The 20,056-nt window shown below is 42.9% G+C and overlaps 1 protein-coding gene across 1 annotated transcript; it reads right to left on the reverse strand.

The window, feature by feature from the left end:
- Nucleotides 1-1,872: 1,872 nt before the first annotated feature.
- Nucleotides 1,873-19,980, reverse strand: LOC115582429 (mucin-17-like). The gene is made up of 8 exons (XM_030418404.1): nucleotides 8,523-19,980; nucleotides 8,296-8,409; nucleotides 8,041-8,154; nucleotides 6,367-6,525; nucleotides 6,028-6,110; nucleotides 3,934-4,078; nucleotides 3,659-3,841; nucleotides 1,873-3,539 (listed from the first exon to the last, which is right to left on the reverse strand). Exons 1-8 carry the CDS (start codon nucleotides 19,741-19,743, stop codon nucleotides 3,382-3,384), a joined length of 12,177 nt encoding a protein of 4,058 aa, XP_030274264.1. The 5' UTR covers nucleotides 19,744-19,980; the 3' UTR covers nucleotides 1,873-3,381.
- Nucleotides 19,981-20,056: the final 76 nt, after the last annotated feature.

The following is a 20,056-nucleotide window of genomic DNA, read 5'->3' on the forward strand; positions in this document are numbered from 1 at the left end:
ACACTAGTGGCATAAAGAAAGCTTTTCTTTGTCTCTGTTTTCGTTTGTTTATGCTGGAAGCACGCAGTCAAATTAAGGAGAAATTGTGGGAAAGCTATTGCCTCGCTGTGAGCTTATTAGACGCTGAACATCTAATTTGGATTGCCTCTGTGGTTTCAACTAATCAAATGTTGTGCCAAATTTCAGAAAGTCTGATCATGCTAGCATCCCAAATGCTTGTCACTCAAAGGCTCCCATATTAAGATAACATGACAGGTAAATAGCAGGCTGACAAGGGTATATGGGCACTCGGTATCAGACTAGACAGAGTCTGAGGCGCCTGTCAAGCCCAAGGAGCTTTCAGGAAGAGCCTGGCTGCATTTCATTTCCAAAACAAACCTAGAAAGCTCGTTAAATCCCAGAGACCTGAGCTGAGAGGTCTCGGTTTTTCCACTGATCGCCCCTGAGCCATCTGCATTTCATGAGGCAAACATGCAGGTCTTTTACTCTTGCTGGGGCATCCAGGAGCGGCCTTTAATCACGAGCCACGTCTGCTCTAATGACAGAGTGGGCACTCACAGTGAAAACCACAGCAACCTCAACTTACACAAAGATTACATCGAGCAATGTTGTTACCCTGATAATAGCGCTTTGTGCTGTAAGGCAGTTGCAAATGTGAACTGGTTTTTAAGGAGGTGCTCTGGGAATAGTGGTGAATTGTAATGTACCAAAACAGCTTCACTTTTTACACAAAATGGAATTAATCTGCTTCCTGTATGCACTGACATGTAGGCACAAGAAGTATTTTACATTCAAGAGGAGCCACCTACAGCCATGCTATTGACCAAAAGAATATGGTGTGCAGGTACACAGTTCTGCAGCATCAGTCATTTTCGGCATGCGCTTCACATTTCATTAATCCAGTTCGTACGCCACATGATTGCTATAATTCATTGAGCTGGTTTCTGTCTGCTCCCCCTGAATGTACTGTCTGTCTACCAAGAGGCTTGAAGAGCATGTCTGAAGGTTTTTCAGAAGTGGCTGATGCATGTGCAAGACACGGTTGAAAATGGGACTTTGGCATGATGTTGTACAGAGAGAATGTAATTCATGCAATTCAGTGTAAATTCTTTACATTATGTGTAGAGTTTCCATGAGCTGTGGATGCTTTATGGAAGGTATTAAATATCCGCCCTTTCCCATGGTACTGAGCAGAGAAAAACTCAAAGTTTATGGTTTAGTCTGATAGCACTACCTGCTGGTGAAAATACTGCAGTACTCACTCGGCGCAGAATCTTATCTTATGGAAGAGGATCCAACAACAGGGACATGTTCCAAACAGACAATGAAGACATACTGTTTGAAGATTGCTAACTAAAGACTCTCCGTTACCCCAAGAGGGCATGTCTTTCAAACTCAGAGGGAACCACAACATCTGGAGATAACCTACACAAACATAAGGAGAACACGCACAACGCCATAAACCGCTCCATCGCCTTTAGCAGAATTTCCGTAAAAAGTCCACATTTAATATTATTAGTATATAATATTCATATATTTTATTTCTTTGGTGATTTAAAGCAGGAAAAAAAAAACAGTTTGATCTCGTTAAAAAAACATCCCAGACATTCACATTGTAAAATTAAAAAGAACTGACTGTTATAAATATAAAATGATATTATATGCACATGAAGGCTAAAACACACACAGAGACATTCACAGGCAGACAAAACAAACACTTTTTTTCCTTAAAAAAAAAATGCTTCAGACACGTGAAACCATCCACATTTTGTTAATGTTACAAAATAACATTATTGCAGCTGATGGGGCCTTAACGATGTAAAAAAAAAAAAAAAAAAGACATTAAATCCGTTGTATTGTTGAGTATTTTCCCATCTTCGATGCATTCCATTTAGACAGTCTGGGACCGTGGCTGGTCTCCTGTTGTACATACAATAAAAATCAATGAAGAGCACTGTAAGGAGAGTATGACAGCATCTTATTTTACCTGTGAGTATAAAACAAGTAAGGAGATCAAGAGCAGCTTGAAAATAAATTATATGCATCTCTGCCTAAACAGCCGTTACGTTCAAGTCTTTTTGAGTGTTTCACAAAATACATTCTCTCGATGGCTAATTCCAATTGACCACAATGACAAAAGTTAGATGTGCAGAAGAAAAGCGTTACCTTGGAAACCATCACAAGCTACATCACAACAGCCACAGATGAGAGCAAAACTCTTTGGTGTGTTATTATGAACAGCATTACATATTGTAAACATGCTGTAGCAATTAATTGCAAGTCATGCATGGAGCACACGTGAGCAGAAAACACAAGCCACTTGAGCCACACTTCCCTTCTTCCTTTTTGAAATCGATGATGGACATTGGTTTCCATCAGTGAATAAAGGCTTTGTCGGTAAATTGCTAGAGATTGCAGTCACTCTTATTAAATTGCAAAATATCATAAAAAAGAAAAATCACAAGGTTTTTCAAAATGATTTCTGTAGAAATCTACCCATGAACATTTATCTTGACAGGACATCGGCGATATCCAGTGATAGGTGGAGCTAATGACAGGTGGTAATTTGGGAATTTGAAAGCTGCCACTACAAAGAAAGTCTCCAACAGTTAAATGAGTGATTTTGTGAAATTTCCCCATATGCTAGAATTTGAACAACGACTACTTGCAAAGCTATGAAATCATGCTTCAGACTATGACTCCTGCCTCTGCTGAATAGCTTTTAAAGATCGGAGAAAGACTATAAAGGTTCACTGCCTCTGTTGTATTCTAAGGAGCCAAACTTGGATCTTTTGACATAGAGTAAACACATTTTAAAATCTGAGGACTTCAATATATATGCATATGCATGCATGCTCGTTAAAATGAAGTCCAGCTTAAAACAGCACGACAACATAATTGATTCCTTTACATAACATAAGCGCTATAATTTCACAACAGGCCTTTTTTTTCTATGAATAAGGAACACTTTTGGTGATTTTAAATAGCACAGTCGGTGTACAAAAGTATTAGACAGCGATCATGACTGGTATTATTTGATAAGCTGAGGACAAAGGAGAAATCTTCAGCTGTTTATAAAAAAAAAAAGAATGATGAGTGAATTTTTTGCTTTTCCAGTAGCCAGCTGAAATTATTTCATCCACGTTGGCAGTGTTATACAACAGTGCCCCTTGAAAAGAAAGTCATGTATCAACATCTCTCTAAAAGGCACTTCATAAGATTCCATCGTCCTCCAAAATGCAAGAAAACTGCATGTTGTCCTCTTGGTTTCTTTGATGAGTTTTCTCTTGTGCTTTTCCTTTGAGAACCCTTTTCCTCTTTTCACACAAGCATTAGCCATGTGTTCTCGTCTCGGGGAGGCTGTGCCACTTTACGTGGCGATCACTGTCTCTTCCGCTTATGTTCAGTCCTGTCTCTCCTTCCTCTGTAGAGCGGATGCTGAAAGCGGACGGGCTCCTCTGGCCATCTCTTGAAGTTGTTGATGCTGTAGAGACTATTGTGTTGATGTCGTCTGATGAAGGTCCTCTGATAGCCTGATGCTGTCAGAGAAAAATCACATATTAGGTTTGAAACGGTGATAGTGTTTATCAGAGTGATATGCAGTAGGAGACATACAGAACAACGTGTATCCACTGAGAGCAGTTTTTGCTATACTTACGATTCATACAGGAAATTTTGGGGGTATCCCATTGTCCATTCCCTCGACAACGGATAGTTGGGACATGCCTCTGAATAAAGCCTGTCCGGCACTGGTACCTCACCAGCGAGTTGATCTCGTATCTCTCACGCTTCTTGCCAAAGGTACGTGCATTCTCCACCAGAGGGGGCTGGCTACAGGCCACTAAGAAACAGTATCAATAATATCAAAGTCAGAAATTTGTATCTTCTCCTTTACAAATTCATGCATTCAGCTCATTTTAGCAGTATCTGTACCTGTTCCCTTCTTGCAGGTGAAGGTGAGGTGGTAGTTGCATGGAACATCATTCCACTGGCCGTCCTCATGCCATATCATCACCACACAGTCCTCACCAGAAGTGAAGAAGCTGTCAGGCTGGTTGGGCCTCCAGTTTTCATATTGCTGAAATAAGGGCAAGACATTATGATAGGTTTAATCTTCTTTAGAGTACCCTTTTTAAAAAAACAAAACACAAAACACAAACTTATTTTAGAACTAGTAGTGATCTTTCATGTTTAGTCTGCATGATAGAGTGCATGACATCACACTGGAGACACCAATGGGATACTGTGTTTTAATTAATGGCCACAAGAGGGAGCAACAGTATATTACTGGCAACCAAATTCAACTATTGGAGATGCCATCAGTTCAGTTCAGTTCAGTTCAGCTCTGAGAGACCCATGCAGGCTCTGTATGACAGACACAAGGCAAATAAACCAATACATTTACAAAATGGGTATATGAACTATATTGAGGTAAGAGCCAGCTACATTACTATGATGACAATCTCACATTAAGCCACATAATGAGCAAACATAATAGTGGGAAAGATTTCTTACAATACTGTCCAGTGCACTTTGATTAAGACAACTAATGAGAATCATTAATGTCACATTCGTATGATAGACATGATTAGTATCAAGTAAATGCCACAGGTATTAGACTAAAGGGCTTTGTGATGATGGAAAACTGTGTCATGTCATTACATCACACTGTCTGCATGCCTATCATTATATGAGTAATTCTGCAGGCAAAAGAACTCACACACAAAAACACACAATGTCCGATGTACATTGACACTTTAATAACAATATACACACAGCTGTAATGCTGTGGGGCATTCAACCAGGAATAGATGCTACCTGCAGTCTTTCAGCACATTCTAGGTTCAAACAGTGTCCTCCAATCTGTGAGCCCCCCCCACTCCTCCAATCGTACCCTGAGGCTCTGCTACTCTGTTATTATGGTTAGCAAACACACACTGACTTCCTGCTCAGCTCACTTCAAGTTAACAAATGGGTGACCCATCAGCTGCACAGCAGGCTTGCATCCTCCTCAAAATACCCAAACAAACTTTGAACACCCACCCACACGCACACCCACCCACCCACACACACATACACACACAACAAAATATACACTAACTTGGGTGTTTCAGCGCCACTATGATCAATATGATCAATTTTTCTTTAGTTTTTCCATGTATAAATACGTCAAACTTGTTGAAAAGTAGTTTTATTTATGTATGTATTGGTGGTGACCACCCACCCAGGCCCCCCGGTCTGCTTCTATCTAGGTTTTTTCTTCGAGCACAGGTGCTGTCCATCTGTGTGTCTGAATGCCTGGTGGCCCCTTCCCCCGGTCGGCTGCCTGTTGGCCGGGCCCTCTGATGCATGTGGGGGTTTAAACGGGGACCATACCTGTCTACGCCTGCCAAACTCCCCTCTACACAGCGTCACTCACACCCTCGTCACCCCTCAATCTTTCAGCTGAGGAAGGGGTCCTGTGCTTATCTTTTAACCCCCTGGCTGTCTCTATGTTTCCCCTATCTCTTGCCCTGGAGGTCTGTCTTTGAAGTGAGGACATCAATCTGTTCAACACGGATACACATGGTAATTAGCCACTTTCCTGTCTAGTGAGGGGCATCTTCAGCAGGAGCAACAACAAAAGCAAACACCCTCCTACTTACTGTTTGCGCTGTTTTATAAACATTGAATTTTATTAACAGTGTGCATTTTTCTTTCTTTCCTTTGCCCATCCTTTCACATTTGTAATGCAATCTTTTCTTGTGTTGTTGCAGCTATTGGTTTAATGCACTGGGCTTACTCTGATTTAAAGGATTCAGTCTCGCCTTACAGCATCTTCTACATCAGATTTATTACCAAAGCAGTCACCCATTAGGGCGTAGCAATATGAGGCAGAGGAAAGTACGTCATGAGAAAGTCACCACAGCCCCCGAAAAAGACGTCTCTCCCTAGATGACTGCCATCTGCATTTTTTTCCAAATATTTACACTGTCTCTGTGCCATGTTTGTTAAGACGAAAATATGTGAGAAAACAACCTATCTTACCATAGGGCTGCCGTCAGTCCAGCGGAAGTCACTGTCAAACATCTTATCATTCAAGCCAATCCACTGGTAGTCCTGTCCAAGACCTAGCATACAGGGTAGAGTGAAACACAGCAAATTATATCTCTCTGTTGTGTCCTTTTTAGGACTGTTCAGTTACAGAAAGTGCAAGAGGGAGAGAAAGATGGCAATGGGATTTACTGTGCCTGTATCACTGCAGTGCATTTCCAGCAAACTGATGTGGCTCTAAGGAAGCTTCAATCTTATCATGCATATTTCATAAAAACTTCAACACAATCCTGTACTTATGACTGATTATTTATGATTATGAGCTTTTCTTACGGTTGACGAACTGTTGCTCCTCGTGGGTGATGATGCTGGTCAGATGAGCCCCCTGCATGCGACATTCTCTCTCTGCTGTGTCCCAGTTTCTTCTGTTAGGGAAGTACTTGTAGCAGTGGCCCTGAAACTTATGCCAGCCATAGTCACATGTTTCTGTATCTGATGGGACAGAAAGCAAGAGGGAATGAGGTATACAGGAAAACAGAAAAACTGAAAGCAGATGATCAGACATGAAATTTCAAAAGACAAACCTTTTAGCTGTCATCGATTGCAACTATTTATGTCACAACCTGAATATTTATGACATAATTTAATCTACTGCATCTACATTACTACCACCTGAGAATAATGACCCCGAAGGTCTTCTGTTATCTCTGACAACCACCTCTGATCAAGGGAAGGGGAACAAGATGATGGATCGGTCCCTACAGCCTCTAACATCAGCATTATAATGATGTGTCAATGAAATGAAACAGGAAGGAATTTAATTAAATGGCAATTTCTTCTAAAAAGCATTTTTTTGTTGTTGTGCTGAAGACGATTATTCTTCTCAGATTTCTTCACAGGTATTCACACACGCAAAACCAACGACGTAAAGTCAGACAAGATCATGAGTGTTGTGGATCAACTTTATGTCAAACCCAGAAACTTGAGAGGTAAGTGATTTAAACTGGGTTTGGGTTAAAGTTGGTACTTTATGCTTGGCCAACATTGTTTGTTCTGTATGTGTGCGTACCAGCATAACATCACTCCTCAATCCAGCTGCCAAATTTTAACAGTGAAAAAAAAGAAAAAAAGAGGCAGAGTCCTTCTCTGGGCTGTTCCTCTCTAAGTTACGTTTTCTTCCTGTCTCCTGGCAACACTCTCTAAGACAGCAGCTGTGTCCGAATACACAATCTGGGTGTGAGTCACTGATGAGTGATCCCGGCAAAATTTAGGGTGTAGACATCAAGAGAAATCAGCCAAGGCGGATGATGCCCTGGGTTCAACACACTTCAGATGAAAGTGGTTTGCAACTGGGAAAAGTACATTTATGAGGGTATGGGAAGTTTAGATTACTTTTGCAGAAGTTCCTTGTGTGTATGAATCCACCAAAGTACTCAGGAATGTCAGTGTCATTTCCAGTCTGACTGTATGGATGGAATGATCAAAAAGTGACTTGGAGGCTAGCATACCTGCATTGGACTGTACACCACATCTGACAAGACACTAAAAACTGAATGTCTAAAATAGGTTACATGGAAAATGTTTCAACTGTCTGAAACTTGGAAACTAAAGCTCGAGGATGGAGTCATCAATGCATTATCAGACAGGACGCACCTTCAGGCAATACAAAAACAGACTGAAAAAAATTATTGTGGTGATGACATAAATGTGGTGTTTATCACTCAGCTAATGACTGGGAGAAACATTAGGCAGTGCTCTTTGTTTTCTGATTTATTTCCCTGGGACTCAGGTGAGTGATTACATTACCGTGTCTAAACACATTATCAAATGCAAGAGCGGCAATTGTTTATTCTATCATGTAACATTCTAATAATTTAAACTGAGTTTAGACAGGTTAGATGGATGGTCGGAACCAGTTACAACACTAATGAAATGGAAAGTTTGTATTACTGAATCAGAATACTCAGAGAGAAGTAAGGGAAGGAATCCATGATAATAACCGCTTACCTTCCTCACAATACAGCCCAGAGTAGCTTGGGAGGCACACACATGTGAAGAAAGCAATCCCATCGACACATGTACCTCCATTGCGGCAAGGATTGGATTGGCATTCATCAATATCTACAGAAGAGGCAAACATAATGAGTGACCAAAAAACAAAATCCTTGTCCGTACTACATTTAAACTAGTCTCTCATTTATTTGATGATTCTTGTATTAACACTTGATACCCTGAGAGAAATAATATTCCATAGTATCCTACCTATTTCACAGCGTTCACCACCATAACCAGGAGCACAGCTGCACGTGTGGATGCTGCCTCTCTTGAAGCAAGATCCTCCATTCAGACAAATGTTCTCTGAACATGAGTCAATTTCTGTTTGGAGATTGAAAAAAGCAAAACAAATGTTTTTTTTTTAATGCAAACAGATGTTCAGTTTACACATTTTGTCGTATTCAATAGAAAGCCATTTGAAAAAACAAAATTACCTTGAACTTCAACAGTCTCGCCAATGATGGTGTGACCTAAATCATGTCCTGTGTCGGGTAGCACCGTTGTTTCCTCCCCTCTTCGTGGTGGTTCCCCTCCAGTGATTGAGGGCGTTGCAGTTATAACACTGTCCAGTTTGTTATCCTCTTCAGAAAAGGAAGATGATGGAGTGGTGGCCACAGATGCAACTGACACTGGCAAGCTTTGTGCTAGAGCTTGTGTCGTTGTAAACACTATATGGGTCCTTGTGGGTATTTCAGTGTAAGGAGAGACACCATCCTCGAGTTTGCTAACAACTTCCTCTTTCCAAGAGGTGCTATCAACACTAGTGGACTCCATCTTTGAAGCTGTGGTAGCATCAACCTTGAAAACAGTTTGGATTTCATCCGGGTACAGGGACTGTTCTTCCTTACTGTTGATCTTTGGTTCTGTTGTGGTCATAATTTCTCCAGACACACTCTCAGAGCTGACAGACCCATTTTCAGGTCCATTGCCAAGGACTGAGGGTGACTTAGTTGTGGCAGATAGAAGCACAGAGGTGATGTTTTCAGCCTCATCAGTATTCAGCCGAACAGTGCTTGCTGTGGACATGCTTTCTTCTGAGCTACTGCTGCTGAGTGAACCACTCTCAGAGCTAGAAGAGGACGCTGCACTGACAGTAGCTGAGGTAGAAGGCAAGAAAGTGATAGCTGCTGCTGATACTACAGGTGACTTGGTTGCTTTTTCTTCTGTGCCACCTTTAGCACTGCTCACAGGATGACTCTCAGATGTTTGAGAGACAATAGATGGTATAGTACTGAACACTACTGCTTTTCTTTGTGATGCAGTATTATTGTTTTGTGGAGCTTCTGCTTCAAGCAAGGGGTCTGGGAAGCCATAATCTGGGGCATCTTCATAATTATAATCAGGAGATGGTTCACTCATTGCACTACTTGAAACCTGATCAATAGCGGGTTCCACTTCAGCTACATAAGAAGAGGCAGCAGGCACTGTAGTCTGGTTTGTTTCATGACTTGCAAACACAGGGTGAGTTGTGGTCAGTGAAATATCTTGAGAAGAAAGATCAGAGAGAGGGCGGTGTGTTAGTGCAATCTCTGACCTGGCTTGTTCAAATGACTTCTGGGGAGTTGTTAGGAGCTGTACAGGGGAAACTGTTGCAACATACTGGACCATGACATCAGGCTGTGTTGGCACTAATGCTTCACCTGTAGGACCTGAAGTTAGTGCAGCATCAGTAGACGTTATAAGGACTTCACTGTCTTTGATTGTGCTACTTCCAGCATCATATGAGATTTCATTGTTTATAGGTGCTTGACTTGATGCTTCAGCTGTCTTATCTTCTGACATGGTTGCAATTCCAGTCTGGGGAGTCACATCGATAGGTTCAAAGTGCCGGTCTGACTCCTCACTGGGCAACATTGGGCTGGTTGTGGCCAACACAGTTTTCTCAGAGGAGATTTCAATACGGGGATGATGAGTGAATGTTATCTCAGACCTGGCCTGTTGGAAGGACACCTCAGATGGTGTTGTATCTGGTTCTGGGACAAAGGTGGTGACAAACTTAACAATCACATCAGGTTTTGAAGTGGTTGGTAGAGAAAGCATTGTGGGTGTAGAAATTGATTTGTTTGCAGATATAGAAGTGATAAGGTCCCTTATGCTCTCTCCATGTGCTGGGGTTGATGTTGCTCTATTGGTAGGGGATGAAACTGTTTCTGACAATGACATTTGCTCTACCTCTGCGGTTATTGCACTTGTCTGAATTTCTTCTTTTCGAGTGATAGTGAAGGGATTATCTGTGCTGAATAGAGAAGATACTGGAGTGGCTACTGTCTTTCCACTCTCATATGTCACTGTCGTAGGGGATGCAGTTATGATATCTGAGATCTCAATCCCAGAGCCCTCCGTAATCGCAGCATCTGTGTAACTTGCCACTGAAAGTTTATCAGTACTGTAGGGAGGAGATAATGTTGTGGATAGCATTTGGTCCATTTTTGTTGTGCTGTACAGAGGAGCAGCCGTCTGTGTCACACTGTGATCACCTGATCTATTCTTCCCAAGAATATCAGGAGAGGATGTGACAGTTGGCTTCCCAGTACTATAGAGACTGGAAGCAGTACTCGATACAGCTATTTCAGTTTTACCAGTGCCAGGTTCAGGTGGGGTAACTGAGATGTCTATATCAGTAATGTCTGATATAGAAGTGACAGACGGTTTCAGGGTTTCTTTTTCAACTGTGTTGACCATATATTCCTCACTGGACACTGGACTGACTGAGCTTATCTCTGTTGTTTCAGTTAAGGTAAGGTTAGAGGGCAAAGATGTGGAGGCAGCGATCTCAGTAACAGAGTCATTGACATTATCAGTGTCCTCATCTGAGGAATCCTTCGTTATGAGCTCTGGAACTGGTTTGGTCTGAGTCTCAACAGTAAAAACTGTATGTGGTGTAGTTAAATCAAATGTTTCTTCAGAGCTTGACTTTGTAGACAGCGTACCAGCTGGGGTAGCCTGGGTTGTGGATGGGACTGTCTCTTCACTGGATGTCTCCATACGAGCAATATCTTCCACAGTTGATGGCTCTGAAGTGGTAACTAAATATTGAGAGGATGTTGAGGTTATGGACGAATCAATGGCTGAGGTTGCATGTATAGTTACAGGTGTAGGAGAAAGGAAAGTGGCACTATCAGTACCTGAGCCCTCTGAATCTTCCGTTACCTCAAACGTTTGTGTCATTGTAACTGCTGTGACACCCCCAACCTCCTCTGTCTGGATTTTTGGGTAAAATGAAGAAGAAGCAACTATGGAGATAGTATCTGCATCAATAATAGTATCATCTTTGGTAATGAGTTCAAGTGTTGGGTTACCTTCCCTTACACTTTCTGTAACTGCAGACAACAGCTCATCTTCATCTTTTGCACCCTCTGTGAATATGATGGGGGTTGATGGTTTAGACACATGTAGGACCATGGTAGGTGTTTGTTCAGTCAAGTCAGTTTTAGCTTGGCTGCTACTGGGAGTGATGATCACGACCTGTTGGTCTGTGACACTATGGTATACAATGGAGGGAATGGGGGTAGACATCAATGTGAATCCATCCTGCTTATGTTCACTGCTTGAGCTAACTGTGGTGAGGTCAACTGTAGTGTGGTCACTAACTGAAGCTCCAACTGTATGAGGGGACAAATTTGTGGAGGAGGATTCTGTTATGTGATCAGCTTCAGTGACATCATTTTTGAAAGTGCTAGAAACAGGAGGCTCCATTGCGTGCAAAGTGGTGGGGCTTTCTGTATCTGGAGTAATTTTACTATCCTGAGTGGAAATTTGCTCATCAGAGGTTGGTGTAACTGAAACAAAAGTTTCCGTTTCACCTGTTGCCTCTCTGAATGTGACAGTCTCCATCACTGATGGCTTTGAGGTGAACATCTCAGTTGTTTGGTCACTAGTACTCTCTTCCTCTGTCAAAGTAAGGGCTGAGCTTGGTGTGGATTTTTCAGTTGCAGCTGTAGTTGTGTTAACTTGCTGTGCAGGTGTGACAGAATACACTATTGTTATGTTTGGCTTCTCAGTGCTGTAGAGAGAAGAAGCTGCAGTTACAGCAGACTTTGGAATATCAGATATCTCTCTATCACGAAATGTTGTTGTTGTTTCAGGTTTCTCTGTGCTGAACACAGGAGACATTGTAGCATCCTTTCTAGTGAGGACATCGGTGTTAAGGTCACCTAAATCATACTCAGCTGTATACACTGAGCTTGTATCTGTGGTGGGAGCATTACCATTGTGCATTTCAGAAGATGTTGTTGGCTTCTCAGCGCTATGAAGTGAAGAAGCTGCAGTAACAGTAAGTTTTTGTGTAATAACATCGTCAGTGGGCACTTCATTTGTTTGGTCACTGGAGCTTTCCTCAGTGACAGCAACAGCACTGGAGGACAAAGTGATTGGTTTTGTAACTGCAAGAGTAGTGGACATCACCGATGAACTTGTGACTGGTACAAATGTAGTCGACCCATCAACAAATTCAACACCTGAACCGTCATCATCATCTCCAGAGCCATCTGTATGCCCACTTCCAGACTCAGTAATGTAAACCTCAGTGCCTGTCATGTGTGGAGACAGGGTTGGTGACATAAATTCCTTGGTAAACTGTGTACTGTGTGAGTAAGCTGAGGATGCAGTAGTCTCATCTGTCTCAGTCTCATCAGTTGCCACAGAAAATTCATCCTGGGATATTGTGGTACTCTCAGTGGATGGATCTACACCAGATCCGTCTGGACTTGAATCGAAATCATCCGATGAGTCCTCCATGTCAATGTAAGTAGAGGTTTCTTTTGAGGTATATAGTGTGACCCGGGGGATGACCGTGTGATGAGATGTGCTTAGTGTGTTGGGACTTGTTGTGACAATTAAGAAATCTCTATCACTAGAAGTTTCTTCCTCAACAAGCGTGGATGTGATGGATGGGCTAAATGTGGTTGTTGCTATCGTTCTTTGTTCAACAGACGGCTGCTCGGCCGGTGTTGTTGTTGTTAGGTGAGTTTCGTCTGTGTATGCTGCTGTGGCATGTCCTGAAACCTCTACTTGCATGGAATCACCGCTTCCAGACGCATCTGCTGTCATTGTGATCTTTGTGGCAGGGATTGATGATTTCTCATTCTGAATTGTGGTTGCAGTCTTTTGTTCTTCTGGTGCTGCTGAGGTTGGTTTCTCAGTGCTGAAGACTGATGAAGCTGTTGTAACAGCAGGTTTTGATGTTTCACTTGTTTCAGTTTTAGGTGATCCTATGACTCTTGGGGACTCTGTACTGAACATTGAAGATACAGAAGTTGCTGTGATGAGTGATTGGTCAGTCAAAAAGCCAGTGCCGTCTCCGGAGCCTTCAGTATTTGTGGGAAAGAGTATTGATGCTGTTTCAGGGCTGAAAGTTGATGCACTGATGGAGGGCACAGATTCAACCATTGTAGGTTCATTGCTAATGTCGTCCTTCACGATATCATAAAAAGTGGATGAGGAAACAGATGCCATGCTTGGAGACATTTTAATTGAGCTGGATTGTGTCTCATCAGGAACTGGAGAAATTGTTGGCTGTCCTGTAAGTGATGGGACTTTTGTCTCGTCTGTTTCAAGGCTTTCTGTGGTTCCAGGTGACCTTGCTGTTGGTGCATTTGTACTATAGAAAGAAGACGTACTTGTCACAGAAGAGGTCTGAGTGAAGATGTCTGGGGTTTGATCACCTGAGCCAACGTCCTCTCTTGAAGTGAGAATGGAAGAAAGTTCTGTCTCATCGGTGATGGGAGAGATTGAGGAAGTGTCCGTGTGATCAGTGCCTGCACTGACTTGTGAAACTGGCAGTGCTGTTGGTGTCTCTGTGCTAAACAATGAGGAGGCTGTTGAAACTTTAGCATCTTTGGTGGATACCTCTGAAGTCTGTTTTTCTGTGCTCTCTTCATCTGTTGTTGGGAAAGTAGAACCTGACTCTACTGTTACTGATGATTTCTCAGTCTGACTTGTGGTTGCAGTCTTATGCGCTTCTGGTGATACTGAGCTTGGTTGCTCAGTAGTGTAGAGAGATGAAGCTGTTGGAACAGCAGGTTTTGATGTTTCACTTGTTTGAGTTTTAAGTGATCCTGTGACTGATGGGGACTCTGTACTGAATATTGAAGATACAGAAGTTGCTGTGATGAGTGGTTCTTCAGTCAAAAAGCCAGTGCCGTCTCCGGTGCCTTCAGTATTTGTGGGAAACAGAAGTGATGCTGTTTCAGGGCTGAAAGTTGATGCACTGATGGAGGGCACAGACTCCACCATTGTATGCTTACTGCTTATGTCGTCCTCCTCAATATCATAAACAGTGGATGAGGAAACAGATGCCATACTTGCAGACATTGTAACTGAGCTTGATTGTGTCTCATCAGAAACTGGAGAAATTGATGGCTGTCCTGTAAGTGATGGAACTCTTGTCTCATCTGTTTCAAGGCTTTCTGTGGTTACAGGTAATCTTGCTGTTGGTGCGTCTGTACTATAGATAGAAGAAGTACTTGTCACAGAAGAGGTCTGAGTGAACATGTCTGGAGTTTGATCACCTGAGCCAACTTCATCTCTTGAAGTGAGAATGGAAGATAGATCTGTCTTATCAGTGATGGGAGAGATTGAGGGCATGTCCGTCTGACCAGTGCCTATACTGACTTGTGTAACTGACTGTGCTGTTGGTGTCTCTGTACTTAACAATGAGGAGGCTGTTGGAGCTTTAGTGTCTTGGCCCGAAAAATCAGAAGTCTTTTTTCCTGAGCTCGCTTCATCTGTTGTTGGCAAAGTAGAACCTGACTCTACTGTTATTGATGATTCAGTCTGAATTTTGGTTGCAGTCTCATGCGCTTCTGGTAATACTGAGGTTGGTTTCTCAGTACTGAAGAGTGATGAAGCTGTTGGAACAGCAGGTTTTGATGTTTGACTTGTTTCAGTTTTAGGTGATCCTGTGACTGACGGGGACTCTGTACTGAACATTGAAGATACAGAAGTTGCTGTGATGAGTGATTGGTCAGTCAAAAAGCCAGTGCTGTCTCCGGAGCCTTCAGTATTTGTGGGAAAGAGTATTGATGCTGTTTCAGGGCTGAAAGGTGATGCACTGATGGAGGGCACAGACTCCACCATCGAAGGCTCACTGCTTATGTCGTCCTTCAGAATATCTTTAATAGTGTATGAGGAAACAGATGCCATACTTGGAGACATTGTATTTGAGCTTGATTGTGTCTCATCAGGAACTGGAGAAATTGATGGCTGTCCTGTAAGTGATGGAACTTTTGTCTCGTCTGTGTCAAGGTTTTCTGTGGTTACAGGTGACCTTGCTGTTGATGTGTCTGTACTATAGATAGAAGAAGTACTTATCACAGAAGAAGCCTGAGTGAACATGTCTGGGGTTTGATCACCTGAGCCAACGTCCTCTTTTGAAATGGGAATGGAAGATAGCTCTGTCTTATCAGTGATGGGAGAGATTGATGGCATGTCTGTCTGATCAGTGCCTGCACTGACTTGTGTTACTGGCAGTGCTGTTGGTGTCTCTCTGCTAAACAATGATGAGGCTGTTGGAACATTAGCGTCTTTGGTAAATACCTCAGAAGTCTGTTTTCCTGAGCTCTCTTCATCTGTTGTTGGGAAAGTAGAACCTGACTCTACTGTTACTGATGATTTCTCAGTCTGACTTGTGGTTGCAGTCTTGTGAGCTTCTGGTGATACTGAGGTTGGTCTCTCAGTACTGAATAGTGATGAAGCTGTTGGAACAGCAGGTTTTGATGTTTTACTTGTTTGAGTTTTAGGTGATCCTGTGACTGATGGGGACTCTGTACTGAACATTGAGGACACAGAAGTTGCTGTGATGAGTGATTCTTCAGTCAAAAAGCCAGTGCCGTCTCCGGAGCCTTCAGTATTTGTGGGAAAGAGGATTGATGCTGTTTCAGGGCTGAACGTTGATGCACTGATGGAGGGCACAGACTCCACCCTTGTAGGTTCACTGGTAATGTCGTCCTCCACAATATCATAAACAGTGGATGAGGAAACAGATGCCATATTTGGAGACATTGTAATTGAGCTTGATTGTGTCTGACCAGAAAATGGAGAAATTGATGGCTGTCCTGTAAGTGATGGAACTTTTGTCTCGTCTGTTTCAAGGCTTTCTGTGGTTCCAGGTGACCTTGCTGTTGGTGCATTTGTACTATAGAAAGAAGACGTACTTGTCACAGAAGAGGTCTGGGTGAACATTTCTGGGGTTTGATCACCTGAGCCAACGTCATCTCTTGAAGTGAGAATGGAAGATAGCTCTGTCTTATCAGTGATGGGAGAGATTGATGGCATGTCTGTCTGATCAGTGCCTGCACTGACTTGTGTTACTGGCAGTGCTGTTGGTGTCTCTGTGCTAAACAATGAGGAGGCTGTTGGAGGTTTAGCATCTTTCGTGGAAACCTCAGAAGTCTGTTTTCCTGAACTCTCTTCATCTGTTGTTGGGAAAGTTGAGCCTGGCTGTACTGTTACTGATGATTTCTCAGTCTGACTTGTGGTTGCAGTCTTATGAGCTTCTGGTGATACGGAGGTTTGTCTCTCAGTACTGAAGAGTGATGAAGCTGTTGGAACAGCAGGTTTTGAAGTTTCACTTGTTTCAGTTTTAGGTGATCCTGTGACTGATGGGGACTCTGTACTAAACATTGAAGATACGGAAGATGCTGTGATAAATGATTGGTCAGTCAAAAAGCCAGTGCTGTCTCCAGAGCCTTCAGTATTTGTGGGAAAGAGTATTGATGCTGTTTCAGGGCTGAAAGTTGATGCACTGATGGAGGGCACAGACTCCACCATTGTAGGCTCACTGCTACTGTCATCCTCCACAATATCATAAACAGTGGATAAGGAAACAGACGCCATACTTGGAGACATTGTAATTGAGCTTGATTGTGTCTCATCAGAAACTGGAGACATTGATGGCTGTCCTGTAAGTAATGGAACTTTTGTCTCATCTGTTTCAAGGCTTTCTGTGGTTCCAGGTGACCTTGCTGTTGGTGCATCTGTACTATAGAAAGAAGAAGTACTTGTCACAGAAGAGGTCTGAGTGAACATGTCTGGGGTTTGATCACCTGAGCCAATGTCCTCTCTTGAAGTGAGAATGGAAGATAGCTCTGTCTCATCAGTGATGGGAGAGACTGAGGGCATGTCCGTCTGAACAGTGCCTGCACTGACTTTTGTAATTGGCTGTGCTGTTGGTGTCTCTGTGCTAAACAATGAGGAGGCTGTTGGAGCTTTAGCGTCTTTGGTGGATACCACTAAAGTCTGTTTTCCTGAGCTCTCTTCATCTGTTGTTGGGAAAGTTGAACCTGACTCTACTGTTACTGATGAATTCTCAGTCTGGCTTGTGTTTGCAGTCTTTTGCACTTCTGGTGATACTGAGCTTGGTTTCTCAGTACTGAAGAGTGAGGAAACTGTTGGAACAGCAGGTTTTGATGTTTCACTTGTTTCAGTTTTAGGTGTTCCTGTGACTGGTGGGGATTCTGTACTGAACATTGAAGATATAGAAGTTGTTCTGATGAGTGATTGGTCAGTGAAAAAGCCAGTGCTGTCTCCAGAGCCTTCAGTATTTGTGGGAAAGAGTATTGATGCTGTTTCAGGGCTGAACGTTGATGCACTGATCGAGGGCACAGACTCAACCATCGCAGGCTCACCACTAATGTCGTCATCCACAATATCATAAACAGTGGATGAGGAAACAGATGCCATACTTGGAGACATTGTAATTGAGCTTGATTGTGTCTCATCAGGAACTGGAGAAATTGATGGCTGTCCTGTAAGTGATGGAATTTTTGTCTCATCTGTTTCAAGGCTTTCTGTGGTTCCAAGTGACCTTGCTGTTGGTACTTCAGTACTATATAAAGAAGATGTAATTGTCACAGAAGAGGTCTGGTTGAACATGTCTGGGGTTTGATCACCTGAGCCAATGTCATCTCTTGAAGTGAGAATGGAAGATAGCTCTGTCTCATCAGTGATGGGAGAGATTGAGGGCATGTCGGTCTGAACAGTGCCTGCACTGACTTGTGTAACTGGCTGTGCTGTTGGTGTTTCTGTGCTAAACAGTGTGGAGGCTGTTGAAACTTTAGCGTATTTGGTGGATACCTCTGAAGTCTGTTTTCCTGAACTCTCTTCATCTGTTGGGAATGTTAAACCTGACTCTACTGTTACTGATGATTTCTCAGTCTCACTTGTAGTTGCACTCTTTTGAACTTCTGGTGATACTGAGCTTGGTTTCTCAGTACTGAAGAGTGATGAACCTGTTGGAACAGCAGGTTTTGATGTTTGACTTGTTTGAGTCTCAGGTGATCCAGTGACTGATGGGGACACTGTACTGGACATTGAAGATACAGAAGTTGCTGTGATGAGTGATTCTTCAGTCAAAAAGCCAGTGCCGTCTCCGGAGCCTTCAGTATTTGTGGGAAATATTACTGATGCTGTTTCAGGGCTGAAAGTTGATGCACTGATGGGGGGCACAGACTCCACAATCTTAGTCTCACTGCTAATGTCGTCCTTCTCAAAATCATGAAAAGTGGATGAGGAAACAGATGCCATACTTGGAGACACTGTAATTGTGCTTGATTGTGTCTCATCAGAAACTGGAGAAATTGATGGCTGTCCTGTAAGTGATGGAACTTTTTCCTCGTCTGTTTCAAGCCTTTCTGTGGTTCCAGGTGACCTTGCTGTTGGTGCGTCTGTTCTATAGAAAGAAGAAGTACTTGTCACAGAAGAGGTCTGAGTGAACATGTCTGGGGTTTGATCACCTGAGCCAAAGTCCTCTCTTGAAGTGAGAACGGAAGATAGGTCTGTCTCATCAGTGATGGGAGAGATTGAGGGCATGTCCGTCTGATCAGTGCCTGCACTGACTTGTGTAACCGCCTGTGCTGTTGGTGTCTCTGTGCTGAACAATGAGGAGGCTGTTGGAGCTTTAGCGTCTTGGGTGGATCCCTCAGAAGTCTGTTTTCCTGAGCTCTCTTCATCTGTTGTTGGGAAAGTAGAACCTGACTCTACTGTTATTGATGATTTCTCAGTCTGACTTGTGGTTGCAGTCGTATGCGCTTCTGGTGATACTGAGCTTGGTCTCTCAGTACTGACGAGTGATGAAGCGGTTGGAACAACAGGTTTTGATGTTTCACTTGTTTGAGTTTTAGGTGATCCTGTGATTGATGGGGACTCTGTACTGAACATTGAAGATGAAGATGTTGCTGTGATGAGTGATTGGTCAGTCAAAAACCCAGTGCTGTCTCCGGAGGCTTCAGTATTTGTGGGAAAGAGTATTGATGCTGTTTCAGGGCTGAAAATTGATGCAATGATGGAGGGCACAGACTCCACCATTGTAGGCTCAACGCTAATGTCGTCCTCCACAACATTATAAACAGTGGATGAGGAAACAGAGGTCATACTTGGAGACATTGTAATTGAGCTTGATTGTGTCTCACCAGAAACTGGAGAAATTGATGGCTGTCCTGTAAGTGATGGGACTTTTGTCTCGTCTATTTCAAGGCTTTCTGTGGTTCCAGGTGACCTTGCTGTTGATGCGTCTGTACTAAAGAAAGAAGAAGTACTTGTCACAGAAGAGGTCTGAGTGAACATGTCTGGGGTTTGATCACCTGAGCCAACGTCATCTCTTGAAGTGAGAATGGGAGATAGCTCTGTCTTATCAGTGATGGGAGAGATTGAGGGCATGTCTGTCTGACCAGTGTGTGCACTGACTCGTGTAACCGGCTGTGCTGTTGGTTTCTCTGTGCTAAACAATGAGGAGGCTGTTGAAGCTTTAGCGTCTTTGGTGGATACCTCTAAAGTCTGTTTTCCTGAGCTCTCTTCATCTGCTGTTGGGAAAGTTGAACCTGACTCTACTGTTACTGATGATTTCTCAGTCTCACTTGTAGTTGCACTCTTTCGCACTTCTGGTGATACTGAGCTTGGTTTCTCAGTACTGAAGAGTGATGAACCTGTTGACTCCACAATCGTAGGCTCACTGCTAATGTCGTCCTCCTCA

This window comes from Sparus aurata, chromosome 5, assembly GCF_900880675.1.
Source record: "Sparus aurata chromosome 5, fSpaAur1.1, whole genome shotgun sequence".
In the NCBI taxonomy this organism is placed as follows: domain Eukaryota; kingdom Metazoa; phylum Chordata; class Actinopteri; order Spariformes; family Sparidae; genus Sparus; species Sparus aurata.

Coding starts and splice junctions, on each gene's coding strand:
- LOC115582429 (XM_030418404.1), bottom strand. CDS start 19,743: ATGCCCTCAATCTCTCCCATCACTGATAAGACAGAGCTATCTCCCATT. Junction 8,155..8,295: donor TGGTGAACGCTGTGAAATAG/GTAGGATACTAT, acceptor CCTCTTCTGTAG/ATATTGATGAATGCCAATCC. Junction 3,842..3,933: donor CACCTGCAAGAAGGGAACAG/GTACAGATACTG, acceptor ACTGTTTCTTAG/TGGCCTGTAGCCAGCCCCCT.